Source organism: Trachymyrmex cornetzi, unplaced genomic scaffold (assembly GCF_001594075.2).
Source record: "Trachymyrmex cornetzi isolate Tcor2-1 unplaced genomic scaffold, Tcor1.1 scaffold67, whole genome shotgun sequence".
Taxonomy (NCBI): Eukaryota; Metazoa; Arthropoda; class Insecta; order Hymenoptera; family Formicidae; genus Trachymyrmex; species Trachymyrmex cornetzi.
In genome coordinates, this window is record NW_017299992.1 from 288,846 (window position 1) to 311,979 (window position 23,134).

Genomic DNA, 23,134 nt, shown 5'->3' on the forward strand with positions numbered 1-23,134 from the left:
ATGTGCTTTGATCATATTTAATACAATATTTTGAAATTATATATTTTGAGGTTTTTTTATATAAATCTTCTTATAATATCCCATAGATTCTTTAAAAAAAGGAAGAAAAAAAGCTCTAATTCTAATAATAAAAAAGCAATAAAGAAATAAACTTAATAAGCAAAAATAAACATATAGCAAAAATAAATGGTATATAGTACGTTCGATAAATTGGAACGAAGGAATTATCTTTTCATTTAATTTTGATCGTTTTATTTCAGTGACAAAAATAAAATTATTTATCTCTATAAAATTGTAATTTGCATTTGGTAAGTAGATAAATAATCATTTTATAAAAAATATAAAATTTTTTATGATAATTTTGATATTTTGATAATTGATTCTGATAAAATCGATTCTATTAAATTTAAAAATCAATAAAATTATTTTCTACAAACCTTTTTCATATATCACACTCTTTTATTTTAAAAATAACACAACAAAACATTTAAATTTCCCAAAAAAAAAAAGGGAAACATACTATTCTTTTTACTATAATATAATTAAATGTCATTTTCATTTCACAGTTAAGAAAATTTCCGTTTTGAATTGCAATTTTCATAAAATTAACGATTATTAAAAGTTAATTAACTTTTAATAATCGATAGGGTAATGTTTACTTAACTCATTTTGGTTAATAATTCGAAAATCATTTTAAATTGTATTATTTCTAAAATAAAAAGGTGATATTTTTATAAATTACATGTCTATATTTATTTAAATTTGTAAATATTATAATTTGTAATCTTATTTTTCAATTAATTACAATAATACTATTTTGGTTTTAAATAAATATCTCGGGAAAAAATGTTAATTTCATATATAATTATATAATTATATAAAAAATCGACATATTTTATATACAATTATGTATATATAATTATATATAAAATATGTCTATATATAACATTTTTTCCTGGGACTAAAAATTTAAGTATTATTTACCAAAGAATTAAAAATTCGAAGTTGCAACAAAAATCATCTCAATTAAATTTTTTTTCTACAAAAGATTAATTTTCGCAAATTTAATACAAACTTTATATGTATATATATATATATATATATATATATTCTTTTCACGTTTTTTTTGAATCCCTATTTCTATGCGATTAACTTGTTTAATTCTGCCTTACCAATATACGTTAATACGTAAAATTGTTGTATCATATATTTTCCTGAATTACCATCAAACGATCATTCACAGATTTATTTCAGCGTACGTCATAATGGGTGTGTTCCGAGTTTCGCATGAAGAGCATGATGCATCATTTGTCTTTGTTGTTCACCAAATAATAAAGAAGGATAAAACGATCATCATGCGCTTCATACATAACTCGGAACGCATCCAAAAAAGATGCACTGTCCATTTCGTGTCCATCCTAGTGTATTCTAGGGACATTATTCGTGTTCCATTCAGTCATTGACAAGTTGCAACCTGCATCCATAAATTATAGTTACGCAAATGTGATACGCCACGGATCATGGAAGTACGGCTTTCGCCATGACGATGAGGAAGCTGTTTTACTGTTTTTCGTAAACTAGCTTGAAAGACGGTCAGGCTGTGGCATTAGCAGTCTTACTGAGCGACGGGGAACAGACATTAGGTAAGTCAACTCCGTCGGCTCGCCGAACGTCGTGATATAAAACGAGAATGATCAAGTCAACGATCGGTATCCAAGATGACGTGAGGCGATGAGGTGTTCAATTTTTCAGGGGTCATTTCTCGCCTTCGTTAGTGTTTATGTATCGTCGCGGATACTCCGTTATCGAAACAAGCGTATTTCGCTTCTACGAGGATACGTAATGGTGTAAACGTTGCCGTTACGTCTTAACCTCCTACGTTTGATTGTACGATCTGACTAGATAACGCGCGATCGCGGTCTATCTGTTCCGGGACGAAGTGCCGGATTAAAATATTTACACACACACATACATTTTGTATAACGCGGAGTGTTATACGGTATGGTTGTTGCGAACGATTGACTCGCGGAATATTTTATCTTGTTAATTATCAGTCAATTTGGCGAAGTTAAAGAACGTCTTAACTTTGCCCCACTTGTGATTCCTATGGAAATCAGTTCAGTTTAAGTTGGTGGTTTTTTGGTGGTTTTTTGTAGTGGAACGGTTCTTGGAATTCTAATATTTCTCTTATAGTTGGTAAGTAGCTGGAGGATTGTTCAAATACTTCAGCAAGGTGGTAAATAGCGATTACTCATAGCGATTCGTAAATGCTAAGATAAAACGCCTTACCTTCCCTTGTATGTGAAACATTGTAACTTTATACATAAAAATTATACATAAAAATTATTTTATCTATGTTCGTTATGTAGTATAATACATACATAGGTAGAATACACATTCTAGAATAAGCCGTTACTTAAGCTTTAAATCTTAAGCAGTAAGTAATTGACCAGTCACGGTTGAATATAATAATCAAGTATGATCACTAAACTGTGGATATATTTATGCAAAATACTTAACTGAATGTTTTGCATAAAATGCATATTTTGCATAAATTGCATATTTACAGATGGCAATCTCAATCTTTTTACTTCACCTTTTAATAACACTTTAACGAACAACGATTGACTGCTAAAACTGTCCGATAGTTAATATTCAGTTAAGTATTTTACATAAATATCTGCAGTCTAATGATCACTAAGTAAATTTCTTAGACTTAAGACTCAAAGCTTAGGCTTATTGTAGAAAGCTTATTAGCCGTTTATGCAGTTTCTATATTTTTTTATACTGTATTACAATAGAATCATAAAATCTTGTTTTGAGACATATTTTTTTTTAAACGTACTAGTAGAATGTTGTAAAATTTTAAATGATTTACTAAGTAAATGTGACATAAAATTTTATCTGTACACTTACCATGTCTGACTCCCATAACTTCCTTTATTTTAATTTGTTTGAAGTATCGGAGTTTATATAGTTTGTATTATTTTATATTTATGAGTATAATGAATTTTTAAAATAATGTATTCTGCTTTGTGCCACGTGTTTCTCGCACGTGTGCACATGGAATATGTAAAAGTTCGTAATTTTAATATACTTCTAAAGTTAAGTATGACATCTGTCTTTAACATTTGCGTATGACTGTGTTATATATTGGATATATATGGCACTGTAAATATTGATTTCGATTAAATATTAGTTGTTAGCACATGCGGCAGTAATAATGGTAAGTAAGTACGGCTAATTAAAATTTCCAACTAAACTATAATAAACTAACAAATTTGATACGCTACCAGAAACCGCTACTGCAGGGTTGGCTAATACAATACTGAAACTATATTCACAGATAAACTCGGTGATATCTGTGAATGTAACGTTCGCTTATACTTTATTGGTGCATTATGATTTTCTTCTAATGTGCTTCTTCATAAAAAGTTACCTTCGCGAATTTTGTAAGCGAATCTTGCAATTGCAATTTTGTGCCAACTTTGATGTGCCATGGCCATCACTTTTTTTGGCCTTATAAGATTTCGATATTTTCAGAGAATATTTCTGGTGACCGCGTCATCCGCTATTACGGCCGTACCATGCAGAACTTTGATGATCTCGATATAGAGGGACGTAATCCTTCTCATGTATCAGAAGAGGCTAAAGAAAAGGTAAGTAGAGGATGTGTGATGGCTACAAAAACGATTATGTATATATATAATAATAGTAACGATTGCTATTATAAATTGTGCTAGTATATAATTGTAGTATAATTTCAAACAAATATATCTTGTAAAATATGCAAGTCCAAGTTTCAATCAAAATAATTGTTTCGCACATGTCTGTTATCATGTCGTATACATTTAACGTTCCATTCTCCACAAAAATAGTATATGGACCATTGCGAATTACGGATATTTTTGAGACTAGTATTCGACAACGGAAGATCAATCTGCCTTACGAATCGTTTATGTTTCATAGGAAGAATATGATCGGAAGCGTATAATGCGATGCAGCGTTACCGCCGAAGACGGCGCACTCAGACCCGTTTACTCCGAGACTGAAGATGGTGATATATGGTGTCATATCTGTAACGTTGCTTTATTCGGGGCCCATAAATTGATAAGTCATAATTTGTGTAATCGTCACAAAATGAAACTGGACGAGTGGCCATATCCGGTTATGCTATGGTCCAAACGACCGGATGTGGCCAAGACGATCGCGCCAGTGCAATCTACCGCTACCGATACCCTGGCACCTGGTGAGCCAGTACCACCTGGTATGGAAGATCAAATAACGCGGAGCACATCGATACAGATGAGTTTAGATCGTCATCAAAGCTCGCCACTCGTCGGTCTCGAGTACCTATTGGAGTTGGTGGACAACGACTCCTGTGAACCGAGTTACACGTGTGTTTTGTGCGACAAGCGTGGCGATCCACGTACAGTAATGGCTCACATTACCAGTTACAATCACCGAATCACGTATCTGAATAGACACTTTTCAACTATATCGCGAGCAATTGCGGAGTTACCGCGTACCCCTAACTATAAGCGCGGGGCCAATGAAATTTCGGTGTTAGTGGCGAAAAAAATCGAAGAAAAGTTTGGAAGAATGAAGCCGCAAATGGTAGACAAATCTCAGTTTGAAAAGAATAAGATGCAATATATCAAGAGGGTATATCAGGATGTTCATTTTAAGTAAGTCCAAGTATTCAATCAATATTATTGTCGTTGATCTTCGCAGTTTGTCACTTATATTCAATATGACATTGACATTAATAATACAATGTTCTAATTTCTAACCATTTTGATTTTTTATGTTACTTTATCATATAAAAAACCAATTTGGCTGTTTCCTATATGCAGGGAAACATCAGAGTGTACATTTATGGACGTTTATGATGTGCGATGGGTAACAAATTTTGATGAAAAAATGGCAGAAATGAATGGTAATAATTTAAAAAAGAAAGGTGAGTACACATGCATTATATAACTGTTTTTGAAACAATAATTAAATTTTTTTAATAATAAGATTTTTTTAATCATTGATTTCCATTAAGATTCTCCTGACAAAAAGATTGACGATAAAAATAAAAAAGAAGAGAAGAAAAAGGAAAAAGTAGAAGCTAAAAAATTAGAATCTAAAGGAGAAGTTTCGAAATCGTAAGTAAATAAAATAATAAAATCAAAATATAGATATTTAAAAGTGTGATTAATAGAGAAATTTTTATAAATTTTTTGTTAATATTAACTCATTTCTAAATGAAACTAGTCTGAATAAAAATTTAAGAATGTTTATCAAAAATTTTTCAGTAATTTAACCTGTTTCAAATTTGATTATTTTTTCCTTATTATTATTGTTTATACATCTGTAAATTAACACATAGAAAGATAATATATTTTTATTTTATCATTTTCTGTTAGAATTATAGTTTATGAATACGGATATTTTTTACCTTCAAAATTCTTATTATTTTAGGGGTTTCAAAATGCGTATAGTCAATAAGGACAAAATGAATCTTCGTAAAACCTCACCGAAACCTGAGGAGGAGGATTCAAAAGATTCACTAAAACGACCCTCTGATGACACCAAGTCGCTTTCATCACTTTCGAGCATATCTAGCAGTCCGTCACCATCCCGTTCAAGATCGCGCTCACCAAATCGAAATAAAAGAAATTCCATCGAGAGAAACACAGGAAAGTATCGTAGTAACTTGCGACAGTCACGCGAACGTATCCGCGGCCGATCGCGATCACGATCGCGATCGCGGTCTTTACAGCCTCTTAGGGAACGCGACAAGTGGGACAAATATCGCGAACAAATTAGACGCGCCGAAGAAACACTAGATCGTGCTTTAAAGTTTCACGAGAAGAATCCTGAAAAACATCCGTCTTATCCAGATGAATGGAAAAAATTCTGGAACAGACGGTACAAGGAGCTCCAAGCTGAAGGTAACGATCCAAGCAAGCATGACTTCAAGCCAGAATGGATTGAGTTTTGGAACAAGCGGATGCGCGAGATCCACAATGAGCAGCTTCAGCAGCGAAAAGAAGAGATTAAAAAGAGATTGGAATTACCTGAAGACAAACCGCCAGAGAAGTGGATTCCACCGAGGCGAGAGCGAGAGCGAGAGCGAGATCGAGAGCGGGAGCGAGAGCGAGAACGAGAGCGAGAACGAGACAGAGACCGAGAACGAGAAAAAGAGCGGGAACGTTCACCTACAAAGCGCGGTAAGCATACCATAGAAAGTGACGATGAAGTAGAGTACGTTGGTACGAAAACGGTGGTCAAGCCTGATTATTACGAACGCCATGAAACCAGGGACCGAGATTACGCGTATCCTACGTATCCACGTGGAAGAGGATATAACCATTATCCATCGCGCAGGCAGATATATTACGCAACGCCATATCCTATAAAAGATGACTCGACCACTCAGTCGTCTATCCCGGAAGAAGTATTAACGGAAGATCTTGAAGTAGTCGGTTTATTGCGGTTACTCACAGCGCTTGAAGGACAGTTAGGTTCTCTTGGGCCTAAAATAGTATCGCTTTTGTCGAAAGCCTTAGCGGCTGAGAAAGCAAAGCCAAATTCCGCTGAAGAACTGCTGTATGATGAAGAAGTGAGCGTCCTATTCGAAACCGTCAAAGAAAAACTCAAGGGTCAACTGTTCGCGGGCATGGTAGAGAAAATGGCGATTACGGCAACTAAAACGGCTATACAGAATATCGCTAAGTTGCTGCACAAAGCTTCTGAGAGTAAGAAGAAACTAGAAGAGAAGAAAAAGAAAGAACGAGAAATTTTGGAAGCATCTAAACCCATAACAAGTTACATGAATCGAACCACATATTCAAGAACAGAGATAGCTGCTCCGGCCATTAAATCTGAACCAGTGAGCGTACCAGGTGTCGGCACAGTTGATAAAGTTGCTATTGCTCAACAGATTGCCGCGGCTCTCGTCGCGCAAGGCAGATCAAATGTCTCGCAGGAAGAACTAGAAACTCTGATTAACGCTGTAGTTGGCATGGCAGAGGCATCAAAACACTCCGATAAACCGGTCACCACTGCTGATTTTGTCAAAGGTCTAACGAATAGCGGCACTACCACTCCTCAAGTAACAGAGCCTGCCAAAACGGCGACCGTTCCTCCAGTTGAACCTACTCGATCTCAGGCTTCGAAAACAGAATCGGAAAATTTGTCGGATATCGATTTGAAAACGAAGTTGCAAAAATTTAAGGATCTGAGCACAGAGGAACAACACAGTCTCATAAATTCTCTCAAGAAGCTTGAAGCGAGCGATCCGACGAGGGTGGAGAAGTTGAGACACTTCGTTAATCTCGGCATGACGTCATCGCCAAAGTCATTATTGATAACAGGAAATATAAAATCACCAAGTTTGGAGATCGAAGCGTCCATTGGTAAAGGTAAAAAGAGTACTTCCCCGTTTTCCTCTCGTAAAGGAAATCAGAATCCAACAGACGATGAAGATAAGTGGAAACCTAAATTGGACATGTTTGCGAATGACGAAGACGAAGAACAACAAACGAAAAAAGATAGTGAGGATAAAACTAAGATCAAGACGATAGATTTGTCCGATGATGACGACGACTATACGTACGAAGATATCTACAAAGCAGCAAACAAGAATGTGAGCGAGAACGAAAAAGCGAAGAAGTCGCGTACTTTCTCGCCGAAATCATGGTCTCGATCGCGATCGCGGTCACGATCAAGATCGAAATTGAGATCGCGATCAAACTCGCCAATATCAAAATCAAAGGAAACTACGAAAACGAATGATCCCAACGCGATACTAAATGAAACTAAACGTTTGATTGCAAACATTATGTGTGACCTGCCGAACAAATACGTTCCGAAATCGCTAAGTTTAAGCGAAAAAAAAATCGAGTCTCTAACAAGTTCCAATGAGCCAGGACCGCCTGGTGCAATGCCTTTTTACAATCAAAATTTTCTTTCAAATAACAATCAGTCGCGGTCGCAAGAACAGCCGATGACCTATCCCAACTTGTCGAATCAACAATTCTCGAATTATCCAACACAGCCACAAATGTTCTCTAATAATCCCGGATATATGGATAATAGTTATAATTATCAAGGTTATGGAAATCCAATTAATTCAGTTAATCAAGGTCAATTTGGAGGACCGCCAAATCAGTACCCTCAGCAAACGTACGGTTCTTACGGTGCACCACAAACTGCGCCTCCGTCGAACTATGTTCAACAATCTCCGTCGCAGCAATACGATCCTTACATGCAACAACAGCGGTTTTATTGAACGAAATGTGCTATCGCTTCGTCAATAACTTCAATGAACATTCACGCGGGGCATCAGGTCTGCATTAGGTCAGTATGAACTCGAACGAAGTCCCGAAGCCCCGTCTCTTTCCGTGCAGAGATGCTAAGATGTCTATATAAGTTCTGCACTCGTTTTTACTCGCGCTTCATATATTTTTTACGAATGAAATGAATCAGATTCTATTTCATAATTAGTTAATAATAGATGCACAGCACTTTCGTTTCAGTTTGCTCCCATAACGTTGATCAGAAAAAGTTGTACTTACAAAATTGTGATTATAGATGTTCCATCCTATCATCCGTGTATCTCTACATTTAATTTTATTTATTTATATAAATCTAACATCTATATATCCACACATCAAAATTCCAGAGTAAAAAAAATCACATTGTTATATTGCCATTTTTTAATGAGATAGAATCTCGTTTCGAGAGTATGACTCGCAAGAATGTATCAATTGTATGTTAGGTAATAATGTTTGAAAAACTTTTTTATTTGTTGAGCGCATTTTCATCCACAACTCGCATTACGTTTTCGCGTGAGTTTTCATATATCACCGCTGCGCGGGTGCGTGTCAGTGAGTCTTATTAAACTGTGTATATTGACCGAATGTACGTCGTGTTTGAGTGAGTTGTATATGCACGAAGTGAACGTGTCGTTGTTACATATATCGTGCAACTTCGACCAAACGAAAGTAAGTAAAACAAACCGACTAATCGCCAGAGCGTGTGCATCATCACAACATAGTTTTACTATATTTGTAATATATCTAATAAAAATCGTGCTTTTGTTGCATAGAAATTGCGACAATATTTAACAATAAAATTGTGTAAAAGGCGCTTTAGGTAGAAATATTTTGCACGATATTTAGGATTCAACATTTACTATAATCAAAGTGTAATTCTTCAATAAATATATCACAAGAGTAGCACATTAATAGTATGTAATGTATTTTTCATTAATTCAAAGTAATACGAACTTCAACAACTTATCCTATGTTTTTATGGAGACAAATAATTGATTGAAAAGCATATCAATTAACAAAAAAATGAAATTAACAAGAAAAAAATAGTATCTTTAGTAATTTAAATAAAAATAGTATCTTTTATCAAATATATATACCGTATCTTTCTAAAATAATCCTTACAATGTGTAGAAATTAGGGAAAATATTTCAATTGGAAAGAAATTTTAAGAGCTATTTTATACTGTATTATTACAACAGTTACATGCTCGACGTAGCGATATATATTTACGCATTGCACAATGACTAGAGAATTGTAGACATATTCCGTTCTTTGTCCGTGTACGTCCAGGTAACCGCGAAGATTTAAATAAAGTACAAGATGCGGTTCATACAATATGTACACTCCCCTTTACAAAATGAAAAAAAGAAGCGCGCCGATCGGGGTTTCAACAATTTCATTTACTTCGGTACAAGGCCTCTGGTTTTGGGGTAAACCGGTGCCGGGATTTGCTGCATCTTGGTGACGCTCTTCGGTCTGACTCGCGCCGACTGCAAACGCGTTTTGGTTCTCAGCCTCGTGCTCGAAGCGTCGACGTCTATGTCGCCCTCGTCGCGCAGAGCTTCTTCCAAAACAGCTTGAATCGTCGGTGCAATCGCGGGTCCCTGATAATCCAAAGTCGTCCGTGCCGGCATGTCGAGATCCAAGTTCAGAATGTTCTCACCCGCATAACGACATCCTCGTCCCATCGCGAGAGCGATCCGCGCATACTCCGAAACTGGTCTACGCGCACCTGGTACGGAAGTTGGTCGTTTGATAGCATCTATACTCGATGGCTCGGGATCTTTCACGACCCAGCAATCCTCTTCTTCATCCAGATGAATTCTTGATAAAATCTTTGTCTTCTCTTCTTCGGGAATGAAGTTCTCTATTATGAGATACTTGAGCTTGAGCTCCTTCATCAATTCGTGCTGCTCCTGCTCCAAATCTCGTCTGTCCCTGTTGTAGTCGCTGGTCACGTCTTCTAGCTCCTGCTTTAGAGCTTGCAACTTGGTGAAGCACTTTCGCAATTTTCTGGATTTCACATCCACTTCTTGCTGCAACGTAGTGTAAGTCTCCCTCACGCCGACCATTGTCAACTCTTCGTCCTCTAACTTCTGTTGCATTTCGACCTCGCGCCTCTTACGTTCCGCAATTTCAGCCGCCTTTTGTTCTAATGCCCTTTGCTGTTCGTTTGTGTGATCAATTATATTCTTACCGCCGCAGAGCATCTTGCTCTCCAAATCCTTTATTCTTTGGACAAGATGCTCGGTCTCCTGCTTCTCGGCCTTTAACTGCTCCGCTATGAGCTTTTTATCGGTTTCGGACAATTTATTGTCTTCGCCTCGACTGTCGTCCGCCTCGGATTCCGAATCAATCGTCTCATCTTCTTTTTTCCTTTTCGACTTCTTCTTCTTTCGTTGCACCCCACCACCTTTCAGCGCGAGTTTCTCCTTCAGTCGACCTATCTCCTCCTGATATTGCCTCAATAAAGCGTCCTTCGGATCCTCATTAATTCTAGGCTTGTTCTTGATGTTCTTAGCACGGCTCGCGTATCGTAGAGTCGTCAAAGTCTCGTCATAATTGTAACTAGCTGGTCCAATATTCGCTACCATGATAGTTTTCGAATTACCACCTAAAGAGTCCTGCAGCAATCTCGTCAGCTTAGAGTCTCGATATGGCACATGCGTGGTTTTGCCGTCCACCAACGCCGAGATCACATTACCCAAGGCCGACAAACTCAAATTAATCTTGCTCGCTTCCTTCAGTCTCTCTCCCGAAGAACCAGTTTTACTTTGTCTTTCGCTACCAGCGAGATCGACTAGATTCAAGCGTCCCACTCTAATACCACCGGTGTCACCGATATTACCCATCTCAATAGTGATGAGAAAGATCGCATGTGACCGCGAACTGTGCTCGTTCATATTCGTTGCACCGATCGTTCTATTTTGATTGCCTACGTTCATTAAGTGCTGTATCTCCGCCGCGCTCTTACAAACGGCAGTCGACAGGTCCTTAACATACACCCCAACGTCCGGCTTCTCCTTCAGCTCGAAGCGCAGACTCTGATCCGGATGCAACAGATCGCGTATCTCCTCTTGATAAATCTCCAGATAGCTGGCCCTCACCAGATACTGCATGTTCTCCGATCTGCCGATGTGATTGAATATGTGCTCGAAGGAGCGTGGTATGACACCACGCTTCTCATGATCCGTCTTCGAACCCTCCATGGTATACGTTTTCCCGGTGCCGGTCTGACCATAGGCGAAGATAGTGCCGTTGAAACCGTCGAGTATCGAGGATACCAAAGGCCTAACCGTCTCTTCGTATAGCTCCTGCTGGCTGGAATTCCAGTCGTACACCGCGTCGAAGGTAAACACCTTGACGGTCTCGCTGGACGGGTCGTCGCGTGGATGTCGCACCTCAACCGCACCTCTGGACGGGATCACGTCGACCACGCGGGTGTGATTCCGTGCAATCTCCCGCTCGTCCATCGGTCGGCATCGCACGACCACCTGCACGCATTGCGTCGCTACCTCGGTGACCACGCTCGACTTCATGCTTTTCTTCTTCCAGGTCTTCTGCTGGTTGTCTAATTTTTCCATACCGGCGATGAAGTACACAGCTCTCCTCTGCAAAGCACGGATTTATTGATCATGCTTCATCCTGACTGAATTTGTTTGCTTTAAATGGCTCTCTGGCTAATTAGTATTTAATATTTTCTTCTTTTTTTTTTTTAAACTATTTTTTGTACAATCGAAGTCGATACATGTACATACCAATTATCTTAAAATTTCGATATTCTTGCCTTATAGATATCTAGATAATATTTCAAAAGCCATGCTATCGTGTTGATTGCACTATTATCATTATACTTACTGATCATGTGTTTCTTAGAAAAAAATCATGAAGTTTAATTTAAAAGAAATATTTGCGTTTGAATATTAAATTGTCTCTAAATAAAATTTGAATACATAATTTCAAACTAAAAGTTTCATCTTACAAATTATGTATTCACATGTTAATAGAATTCTAATCTTATTGAAAGATTAAAATTTATATAAATTAGTAATTTATGTAAATTTTAATCAATTATAATGAAAATAAACTTCTTTTTTACTATAACAATCTTTTCAACGTTTTTCATAATTCAATTTTACATATAACGATCGATCTCTTTAATGAATTTATCTGTTCAAGATGAAAGAATGTTTGACAATAGTCAAAACAAATGAGATTGTATTAGTTGTTTTCCGTGAATGATAGCATTTTATTTAAAATAAAATAACAAAGAATGGCAATTGTGTTACCGAAACTTCATGCAATAAGAAACTTAAAGAATTTTGCACGCATCATCACGTAGATATACGTCTAAATAGTACAACCTTATTCTTCAATCAGTCCACCGTGACCTACGATTGCTCAATATTATGCATTGTTTACAATACAATACGGAGTAAGAAGAGTAAAGAAATTGACAATCATAGTCGAATGTAAGAATAATCGATTGTAATTGGTCCATTTCTTAGTCTTATTCCAAGTATTGTAGATGACGCATTACTTTCGTGAATACTTCGTCGCCATGCATACACACACAACATTCCAAATCGATAAAACTTGGCACGAAAATGTTTTATAAAAGTCATACTATGCAATATTAACCGTACATTACATCATAAAATTTGAATCATTTTTTATTTATATGTAATTGATTACTAATGTTCACACGATACTTTTTGAATTTTTATTATATAGTATTACTTTTCGAATTCCTTTTTGTGTAAAAAAAAACAACAAAAGTGCAAGTGTAATCTTTACACGTTCTGTGGATTGAAAATAGATTTTGGAGCCTCGATATCGCCTGCAGATGTCTAAGGCATATATCGACCATTTTCCAATTACATTTTAAGTGCGCTCGACTGCATTCCAGTCTTGAAATAGTATTGAAATAACAGGATGTATCATTAGAATTCAAAACAAATCGTCACCACACAAACAAGAAAGACTCGTTTGGCATTTTGTATTAAATAATCAGATATTTATTTTATTCTCTATTAAAAATCATCATACGAGATACTTCGTCTATCAAATTATAATCGTTATTCTATTCTTCGAGAAATTATTTGAACACAACTTTATAGAAAATGTTTATATAATAAAAAAAATATTTATTTAATATTTATCGAGACATATCTGGTATTCATTTTTAAATTTCTTGTCAATTGAGAATTTACAGTCATTTACAAGGAACTTATTCTATAAAATTTAAAAATAAAATAATCACAAGAAAGTCGCGAAACCATTTTTTATGGGCTGTATCAAGATGCAAAGTCTGTCAATAATTTAAACACAGCTTTATGGAATATCTGCAAGAAAAAAAATACATATTAAATTTTTGATATATTTATTTTTCGTCGATCGAGAGAATTTGTAATAACGCAAGGAATTATTCTATAAATTTGAAAATAAAATAACCAGAAGAAAATAATCGTGCAACCTTCCTTTTTTATGCGCTGTGCCAAGATACAATAAAGATTTTTCAATAACTTAGGACATTTTTATAGAATATTTTCGACAAGAAAAAACGTAAAAGCTACATATTAAATTTGATATTTATTAAGAAAAGTATATTTATAATTATCTATCGATAACGTTGATCGAGAGCTTGTATGGATTTGCAAAAAACTAAGTACCCGATAAATTTTAAAACAAATCACAAAAAAATAAGTGATCGAAACCATCTTTTTTTATACGCTATACTAAGACGCAAAGACGATAGAATCCGCAGTACTTACCGTACGGTCAAGGGTTAAATATACAAAATGTACATGCACGTCACGTAACGTCACGTAATGTCAAGGGGGAAGAAGCGACGAGCAGAATCCTCTAAAGATTCACTTGTGTCCGCCGATCGGAAGAAATACGCACGGTGGACTGTAAGGAATCCGTTTGCGTTGATTTATTACCGTTTCTACGTGTTTCCCTCCGTTGTGAAGTGTCGGTATTGATCCATTATTTAGCCAAAGGATTTGTTGTCAACGAGTCGCCGTCGTTCTTGCCCGCATGTATTGATTCTCGCGCAGAGCGCGCGACAGGGGAGAGTCGACGAGTATCGCGAATCGCGAAGCGTTAAATCGGCACGCCGATACGCGCGATCGTTCACTTTACGGCACTCGCGCTACGCGAAAGTGACATGCTTCTGACAATTCTGACAGGAAAGAAGATCAAACGCGTCAATGTCAAACGTACGCGAATGAATCCCTCGTCGCCGCGCGACGCGACACCGGGCTAGTCGGCTGTCGCCGCTGTCAGTGTCGGCTAGATGGCTAGTGCTTGGTCTTGAAATCGATATCTCGTCCCGTCATCGAACGAGACGAAACGAGTCGGGAAAGTCGAGTCTGGCGCGCCGAGCGAACTCTACTTTATCGACTCAGTATTGCCCTCGCGGTACATCGTCTGTTTTTTTTTACCGATTTATTTTTCAAACAAGTATTTTTCTAGCTGCTTTTATATTATATAGATTAAAAAATCTTCCACAATTAAAATACATAAGCGATAATGTAGTTTAGACCGATCGACTTTATGTCCAAAATCTTTATGTGAAAAAAAGTTGGAAAATTAGTCTTGTTATCGGTTTCTGACGTCGACTCGCAATAATTTGCCTTATATGTATAAACCAAGTTTGTTTTATACTTTATACATATAAAACAATCTTGGTTTGAACTAGAGATTGCATGAACAAATAATGTTGTTATAGATACCTAATATAAAAGATTAGTTAATTAGAAAATTTGTATATATGTGTTCATATGATATTTATTAAGTCATAAGGAATGGACGAATCACAATCAATTATTCTTCTCGTATTCGATTGTAGTTGGTCAATTTCTTACTACTTAGGTCTAGTTTCACAACTCACGGTTAATTCTTAACCGAGGTTCAACTTGTTTCTCATCTTTTTCTAATTCTAGAATTGGAAAGAGATAATGAATAAGTTCAACCTCGGTTAAAAGTTAACCGAATTGTGAAACTGGGCCTTAAAGAGTCCTCTACATAGAAGTCGTAGACGGTCGTGGCTTCTTAAGTCGTAGGAAACCAACCAATCACAATCAAATATAAGGAGAATACTCGACTGGAATTGGTCAGTTTCCTATGACTTAGGACTCCACGACTGTGTACGACTTCTATGTAGAGGACCCTTAAGGCTTAAAACACCTATTGTAGATTCGGACTTATCCTGCAAATACAATAGAGTATAGTAAGCTTTAAGTCTTAAAGAACTGACCAATCATGGTCGAGTATTCTTCTCACATTCGACTGTGAATGATCGATTTCTTAAGTCCGGACCTACAATAAGTGTTTTAAGAAATTGATCAATTATAGTTGAATGCGAGGGAAATAATCGACTATGATTGGTCAATTCTTATAGATTACGACATAAGTTGACAGATTATAATCAGTATAAATGATTCTTTAAGAAAATCAACCAGAGTTCTTCATTTCCTTTCTTTCCATGAAATAAAAGACTCTGAGGGCCACTTCAATCAACTCCTATTTAATTTTAATCGACGATTAGTCGATTGGAATTGGCCAATCGCATCTATTGTTAAACAAAATGACAAATGCGATTGGTCAATTTCGATGGACTAATCGTTGATCAAAGTTAATTGGAGTTGGCCGAAGTGGCTCTTAGTTGTAAAAATTATATTAAAATAAAAAAGAATTCTGTAACATCATATTGTAGATTACATGTTTTGTACAATATTTATATGCGATTTTATGTTACATAAAAATGTAATGTAATACATGTGATAATTTATAAAAGTAATTTTCCATCATGAAGCATTGTAAAACATATATTTGTAACAAATAAAATTTTAGGAAAATAGAATTTTTCTTCTTGTTCTTCTCTAATTGTTCAAATGAAGAATAATTTTTTTTATCATTATATAAAAATTTATAAAAATTTTCCGAATATAGCCTCTTTTATCCATAATTTTTAATTAAATATGTAAACCTTATAGAGAATAATATAATATATTCTTTATCAATCTACATTTGATAAAGATCGATATTTGTAAATTTTCCGCTTTCGCTCAGCAAATCGCTGTTTTCTGAACGTAGCCAATCTTTCGTTTTGAGGAAGTGACGTCAGGTACACGGCGACTTGCAGTGACTTTCATGTCATAGAGCAAATGGAAGTGATGCGAATCGTCTACTTTTCGATAAGGAGGTCGTCAACTTGTCATTATAATATCTGTTGTAATTAATCGGACATCATTTCAAATTGAGATTGATGACGAGAAATTGACATTTTTATACATAAAAATCTGCATCCACTGGTGAGACGTCGTATCACATTAGAATTCTATGACACACGATAGGTTAATCGTGTCAAACTTAGGCTGCTTTCCTTTTAGACACAATTCGACACAGTATAACACACTCGAACACAGCTTGCCACATTTATTAAATGAAACGCGATATGTGCAGTGTGTGTATCGTGTGTACGAACTTTTAATACCTAACCTTAAAAGATTTAAATTTTGACCTTAACGGACATACAAGATCCGATTATTGCAAGGAGTGATGTGTATATTTTCGAGTAAAGGTACATACTTTGTATCAATTGGTGGAGGTATTCCACAAAAAAAGATTTAACATCTTACAAGTTACAAACTTTTCAAAATTATTTTTAAACTTTACAGGTATTTATAAACATTGTATATCAAAATTTTTATCAGATAAAATATATTTTAAAAATAAAGTTTATTATTATTTTTATTACTTTTTAAATAAAATATATAAAAATAATAATATAATATTTGAAGGAAAATTAACAACAATGTTTATCATTCGTCGACCAAGTACCGAGACACTACCGTGTCTCCAGATATTGAAAACAGAACAAAATGATGGAAATTAGTTTGCGGGTGCGTTTTAATACCACTTAATTCATCAAAATCACACTTGAACAGACTCAAAACACACTGACTCTCCTCCTGAGCAGGGGCGAAGTATGTCGATTGAATTTGAACAAAATTGTAAATGGAAAGCGATGTGTGTCGATTTGTGTTAAGTATGTCGACTGTGTCTCCTAAAAAGAAAGTAACCTTAGCCATTGACTGCATTTTAATTTATGACATTTGATGTTTGCAAAACGCTGTATACATACTTAAACTAAATGAAACAAAAATTTTATCTGTCGAAGAAGAGAACAATAATTAATCTTTCTTTAAATGTACAGGTTGACAATCAGAAGATTGCTCTGAAAAATAAATAATTTTATCTTGTGATGAGTGGACAAATCGAAATGAATTGAACACTATTCTGTGGAAGAAATCTATCAATTTTGCTAATATATTTGCTTGATTATGTGGTTCATTGATATTTTCAAGATTATCATCTAAATTTATACAATAATTGTAAAGCTTTTCAAAATTAAATATATTTTCTAACATTAATAACTGTAAACTGTTTTCAAAAAATTTCAGATAAATTCCTTTTATGGAAATGGCCATTCAAGTTGAGATATAGGTTGTGGTCAAAGTCTCGCTACAAATGCTTTGAAGCGTTTGATGGACCAATTAGAAGAATTTTACAAACTGACCAATTAAAAAATGCTTTAAAGCGTTTGCAACATCGCGTTGACCATACCCATAAACATACATACTGAATCAGTGAAACCAACTAAATTTTCAACTTTTTAATGTTTATTTTTACAAATTCATAAATATGTATTTTTTGTATTATATACTAATAAAAATGATGGGTTTTCTCTGCAGAGCAGTGTTTATTTTATTCTATTTTCATTGGAAAATAACAGTTGGATTTGTCAATTTTTTTATTATCATTCTGTATATACTGCCTTAATATGTTGCGATATTTTCTGTATATATTGCCGTAATATATTTTTGATAAATATATTATCTTACTGTAATATAAGATTAATTAAAAATAATTCCATAAGTTAAATGGATAACTGATCTCAATTATTAGTTCTCATTTATCAGTTTGTTTTTACAGATATTGCTATATCAGAGCTTATTTGGAAAGAAAATCCTAACATATAATACATTCTTATAATTTATTTGATATTATATAATATATTTATTACATTCATGTATTATTTAATACATTTATTTTCACAATTAACAGTATTACTCTATGTATTAATTTAGACTAAATATTGACAAAAAATTAGAATCGAGAGATTAATAGAAAAAGAATTAGTTGGGTATCTAGAAATTGTATATGTTTATATTATAGCAAGCTTATTATTTGAATTACAATTATAGTGCAAAATATAATATTACATATTTTTTTTACTGCTTACTGTTTTAGGTAACATGAAATTGTGGATCGTGATAGCACACATCACATTGGTCGTTACTAATCTATGGGTTACAGCCCATTTCCAGGAAGAAGTACCCGAGGATAATGAGTTTGCAGAATTTGAAGATTTTGAAGAGGAAAAGCCAAGTGTGCTTATTGAACGTGTACCAGAATTGCCTCCAGAAGAAGAATTAAATCAAGATTTCGAAGAGGACGATGTCTTAGTTACAGATGGTGACAGTGAATTTGATCATTTCCAAGATGAAGAGGAATTTGAAGGACTGGACGTTGCTGGGGGCAACACTGGTCCAAAAACCGATGAACCTTCCACATTGACTATTACAAAAGTCCCATTCCATCTGCGGGAAAGATGGGACAGTTATTATTTAGAAATATTAATGATCACTGGACTAGTGGTATACTTTATAAATTATATTGTAGGACGTACAAAAAATGCTCATATAGTTGAGCAATGGTTAATAGATCATAAGCAGCTTTTGATGGATAATTTTTCTCTCATCGGTCATTCAGGCAAATCAAATGAGAATGCAAATGATAATGGTTTCATAAGACAGAGTGAATCGCAGTACAGTTTGTATTGTTCTGGACGTGTCGGCTGTGATTCGATGCTTATAGAGTTGAAATTAATAAAGAGACAAGACTTAGTCGCTGTATTAGCTCAATTGGTACGCCCACAAAATGATCAAATTCACATAGAAGTGGAACTCTCAAAAGACGAAATAGATAATTTCGTTTTAGCAGTTGCCACAAAGCGGTTAGCGATGCATTTAGTGCGCGACATGGCTGATATTAGCGTATATTGCCCAGAGAAACGATCTGGGGAAAAATTCGGTCTTCCATCAGGCTTTTACGTAATGTCTGAGATTCCAGAAGCAACGGCAGCTATTTTGGACACCAGAATTCAGCAAGCCTTCACAAAGTTTGCGTCTTATATAGAATATATTCACATTAGTGATCAATTCAGTGGACGCAAACCCCAGGAGTAAGTAAAAATGAACTGTGCATATTAAACAATGATTCAAGTAAATAAAATATATAGAATGTACATATTTTAGAATAAATAGTCAATTTGATGTCAAATAATATTTCCAATATTAATGTTGTTTAATTCTAGAGATACTACTCAGTTAACAATGCCTGAGGTTAAAAGAATATTGTTGATGAGTCTGAATATAAGTCTTAAGGGTCGCGCGAGTAATCCAGAGACTCAAGAAAAACTCAAACCTTTACTTCAACTTGCTTTCTATTTAATTGATAAGTTGCGACGTTTTAAGTTATCTAAAGAGGTCTGTATTTCTTTACTTTAAGGAATATACATCTTTAAACTATTGTAATTTATATTATGAATTTTGTTATGTATGTAGGGTAAAAATAAAGCGGATAAAAATCGACTCAGAGTAGAAGAAGCCTTCCTGAAAACGACGCACGCCGCAAGGGCCGAAGCTGCGGCTCAAAGACGAGAAGAGCGTCGGAGAGCTGAACAGGAAAGAATTCTGCAAGAGGAGGATCCCGATAAACAACGGAAGTGGGAGGAAAAGGAACAACGAAGATTGGCTAAAAAACGTGCTCCAAGAATGAAGCAACTTAAAGTGAAAGCTTTGTGATATAATCAGAATTAACAAGTGGGATATATACATTTTAAAGAACAAATCTACTACTCTCTCTATATTCTCAAAAAGAAAAATTCGTAAATAATTCCAATGGGATTGTACTTCGTCCAAATTATCTACGAAATATTCTAACTTATGTCTTCATTGAGATTTATATATTTACTCAGTGTTCTCTTACATGAAATATCGAACTTATTAAAGAAAGTACAAACGACTGTGAAAAAATGTATCCTGCAAATTGTAAGTTGTTTGTTGTGTAACGTACATTTTTTTTGCCCTACTGCCAGCTTACATACTTAAATATTATAGAGATATATAATATTCCCTGTTGAAAGAAAAGAATAAAATTTAACGAATACTATATATACATATATAATATTATCATATCTCTTTAAATGCTGTATATCAACGAACTGATATGATAAAATATCCATAAAATCATTGTCCTTTAACACCAACAGCATTTGTATTCAAGAAATCTAATATTCCAAAAATTTTCTTTTTCTCACATTTGAGATAAATGCATCATTAGTTCAGTTATAAATAATTTAAATTATCAATACATCCAATAATATATAATACAATTGTTTGGATGTGTTTAATATTTTTTATATTATTACATCTCCCTCCCATAATATAAATTGAAATATAAAAGTTTTTGGAGGCAAAGTCATTAAATTTGTAAAATGCGAGATAAAAATATATTATTTATTATGCATAATAATTATTCGTTTGTTTTCCAAGTAATGTGCCATAGTATACTTAGCATAAATATTTATAATTACAATGCTTAGCAGAAATATGTAATTGTCTAAGCAATAGACCGATTAATTCGAAATATACGTATTAAGTTTGAACGTTAACCTTTTTTATGTTAATTTTATTTACGACTTTATACGCCAAGTGTAAAATTGAAGATTTGAACAATAATTAATGATCACTAAGTAAGCATAAGGACGATAAAAATATTTTAATACTAGAAGTACCAAATTGTCATTTTTTATATTAATATTATATGTTTTGTGTAAAAAGATAGGATTCTGAAATTTTTTTACTTTTTAATCCGTCTTAATGAAATATTTGGTCTTTCATCATTTTCTTTATTTTCATAGTAGTTTATTCACTATATTACTTATTCACTATTCAATTTTGGTGTTTTTAGTGAATAAAAAACATTGATAGCTAGAGTTAAGTAGCTTTGAATTTAAAGATATCTCCTTCGCTAAGAAAGATGAAAATATTTGATCTACAGTTTTGGTATATGTTATTTATATTTTGAAGCAGAAGTAAAATTAAACTAACTGTGCAGAAGTTTCATATTACTCTGGATAACTGTTTTGGAAAATAGAAAGTTGCTATCCGACACAAAATCCGTTATGACTATATTAAGTCCGCCGCGGCCAGGATATTTCTGACTTATCCAGGAGAGAATTTCTTTCTGACAGCGAGGCACCAGATCTCTTTGCAAGGTACCACACAAATGTTTCATGACGTAGGGTGTATCCGGCGTCAGGAGGCATTGTGATATGAATGCGATGTCCAACGATCTGCTCTGTAGTTCAATATTCAAAAAATTAATCAATTCGTCCACGCGGATGGTATTGGGCCACATGGTACGCCAGAGACCGGATGGCCATAAATTCGCATAATTACGCGCATAAACGTTCCTATAAATCACGAACACCTGGTATCTCTTTAGGACCAGCCATTGCAACGTTATGTGATGAAATCTGGATGAGACCGGACACAATTTTCCACGGAAAATTTGAGTTATTTTGTCTATGAGACGATGATGATCCAGTTCCTTGAAAGCATAGAAATGCTGAAAGTCCAGGATAACGATCTCATTCGCATGCGAGCTAAGCCAGTTGGCCACGTCGAGAAGTGGCTTGCTTATTTCTGCACCGTACAGACCGTGAAGGAAGTATAAATTATTAGTTCCCGGCTTTGTGGCAACGCGCAGATCTAAATATCGGATTCCGCCATTAAGCTGTTGCTTGATATCATCGCGTTGTGTAATAGACCAATTTAAAATAATGGGCTTGGCAACGAATGAACAGTAACGGCCGAGCGTTCGAATGAAAGCAGGTTCGTCTGGTCCCACGTCGTTGTGTCTATCAATCGTATAAGTCATGGTATCATGAGAACCTGGAAATTATCAATTTGTATGAGTATCTTGTAGGTAATTAAGCAAAACCTAAGTTTCATTTACACAAATATATTTCGGAGAATAATGCAAAAAGCAAAGATATTAATAAGACTCTTATTTTAGACCGTATATGTGAGAACACAATCGATAAACTAGAAATTAAATGCCTATAATGGTCAAAGCTGGATCTTTAATGTTTTAATGTAAAGATATTAAGTCAACATTTGTAGATGAATATATAAATTAAGGAACTTTCTCTTGCAATTAGTCTTATCTTTTATCGAGGCTTATTAAGTCAAAATATCATACATTTCATTATTTACAAATGAATATAAATCGAATAATAATGAGACTTATCTTTCGTGTAAATATCTCAATTTCTACAGGCACGAGTGTAACTGCGCATCAAGCAGAGTGATTTAAACGTACCGGGTATCGCCAGATGTATTATGGGTATATTTTTGAGTGGCGCCGGAAACCGAGTCATCCAAAACTCCAGATCGTCGTTTAAAACTGCGCCCGCTATGTTCTCTTCCTTTCCTCTATCTTCCATAATGTTCAAACTTCCGACAATCGCGTATCACATCTCTTACTGGAGGACGCAAGCTCGCGGAGTCACGGAGGCGCAAGTGATACGATCGCAAGTGTCGACTGCGTGTAATGCAAATGACGCACTGCCTTGTATAATGCCGATGTTTTAGATATTCATG

General features: G+C 34.9%; 4 protein-coding genes across 5 annotated transcripts; 2 read left to right on the top strand and 2 right to left on the bottom strand.

Annotated features, from left to right (window-relative positions):
- Positions 1-1,477: 1,477 nt before the first annotated feature.
- Positions 1,478-9,231, top strand: LOC108767325 (uncharacterized protein CG7065). 2 transcript variants are annotated; one of them, XM_018517121.1, is made up of 6 exons: positions 1,478-1,643; positions 3,544-3,659; positions 3,970-4,688; positions 4,857-4,960; positions 5,051-5,153; positions 5,470-9,231. In XM_018517121.1, the coding sequence occupies exons 2-6, from the start codon at positions 3,588-3,590 to the stop codon at positions 8,282-8,284; spliced, it is 3,813 nt and encodes a 1,270-aa protein (XP_018372623.1). In that variant the 5' UTR covers positions 1,478-1,643; positions 3,544-3,587; the 3' UTR covers positions 8,285-9,231. The 2 variants fall into 2 exon arrangements, with proteins under 2 accessions (XP_018372623.1, XP_018372622.1); XM_018517120.1 differs by lacking the exon at positions 1,478-1,643 and having other exon boundaries at positions 3,387-3,659.
- A 234-nt stretch (positions 9,232-9,465) lies between these two features.
- On the bottom strand, positions 9,466-14,643 carry Klp68D (kinesin-like protein 68D). Its single transcript, XM_018517122.1, has 2 exons — positions 14,276-14,643; positions 9,466-11,941 (listed from the first exon to the last, which is right to left on the bottom strand). The coding sequence occupies exon 2, from the start codon at positions 11,912-11,914 to the stop codon at positions 9,731-9,733; it is 2,184 nt and encodes a 727-aa protein (XP_018372624.1). The 5' UTR covers positions 11,915-11,941; positions 14,276-14,643; the 3' UTR covers positions 9,466-9,730.
- Positions 14,644-16,468: 1,825 nt separating this feature from the next.
- Positions 16,469-20,626, top strand: LOC108767327 (coiled-coil domain-containing protein 47). The gene is made up of 4 exons (XM_018517123.1): positions 16,469-16,651; positions 18,654-19,647; positions 19,780-19,951; positions 20,030-20,626. The coding sequence occupies exons 2-4, from the start codon at positions 18,659-18,661 to the stop codon at positions 20,267-20,269; spliced, it is 1,401 nt and encodes a 466-aa protein (XP_018372625.1). The 5' UTR covers positions 16,469-16,651; positions 18,654-18,658; the 3' UTR covers positions 20,270-20,626.
- A 909-nt stretch (positions 20,627-21,535) lies between these two features.
- LOC108767341 (PI-PLC X domain-containing protein 3) lies at positions 21,536-22,989 on the bottom strand. The gene is made up of 2 exons (XM_018517151.1): positions 22,854-22,989; positions 21,536-22,423 (listed from the first exon to the last, which is right to left on the bottom strand). Exons 1-2 carry the CDS (start codon positions 22,975-22,977, stop codon positions 21,573-21,575), a joined length of 975 nt encoding a protein of 324 aa, XP_018372653.1. The 5' UTR covers positions 22,978-22,989; the 3' UTR covers positions 21,536-21,572.
- Positions 22,990-23,134: the final 145 nt, after the last annotated feature.

Bases quoted from the DNA above. Each gene is read 5' to 3' on its own strand.
- Klp68D (XM_018517122.1), bottom strand. From the start codon at position 11,914: ATGGAAAAATTAGACAACCAGCAGAAGACCTGGAAGAAGAAAAGCATG.
- LOC108767325 (XM_018517120.1), top strand. From the start codon at position 3,492: ATGTGCCATGGCCATCACTTTTTTTGGCCTTATAAGATTTCGATATTT. The intron at 4,689-4,856 runs GTAAGTCCAAGT...TCCTATATGCAG, and splicing joins TATCAGGATGTTCATTTTAA to GGAAACATCAGAGTGTACAT. The intron at 4,961-5,050 runs GTGAGTACACAT...ATTTCCATTAAG, and splicing joins TAATAATTTAAAAAAGAAAG to ATTCTCCTGACAAAAAGATT.
- LOC108767341 (XM_018517151.1), bottom strand. From the start codon at position 22,977: ATGGAAGATAGAGGAAAGGAAGAGAACATAGCGGGCGCAGTTTTAAAC. The intron at 22,424-22,853 runs GTACGTTTAAAT...GATAATTTCCAG, and splicing joins AATACATCTGGCGATACCCG to GTTCTCATGATACCATGACT.
- LOC108767327 (XM_018517123.1), top strand. From the start codon at position 18,659: ATGAAATTGTGGATCGTGATAGCACACATCACATTGGTCGTTACTAAT. The intron at 19,648-19,779 runs GTAAGTAAAAAT...GTTTAATTCTAG, and splicing joins AGTGGACGCAAACCCCAGGA to AGATACTACTCAGTTAACAA. The intron at 19,952-20,029 runs GTCTGTATTTCT...TTATGTATGTAG, and splicing joins GTTTTAAGTTATCTAAAGAG to GGTAAAAATAAAGCGGATAA.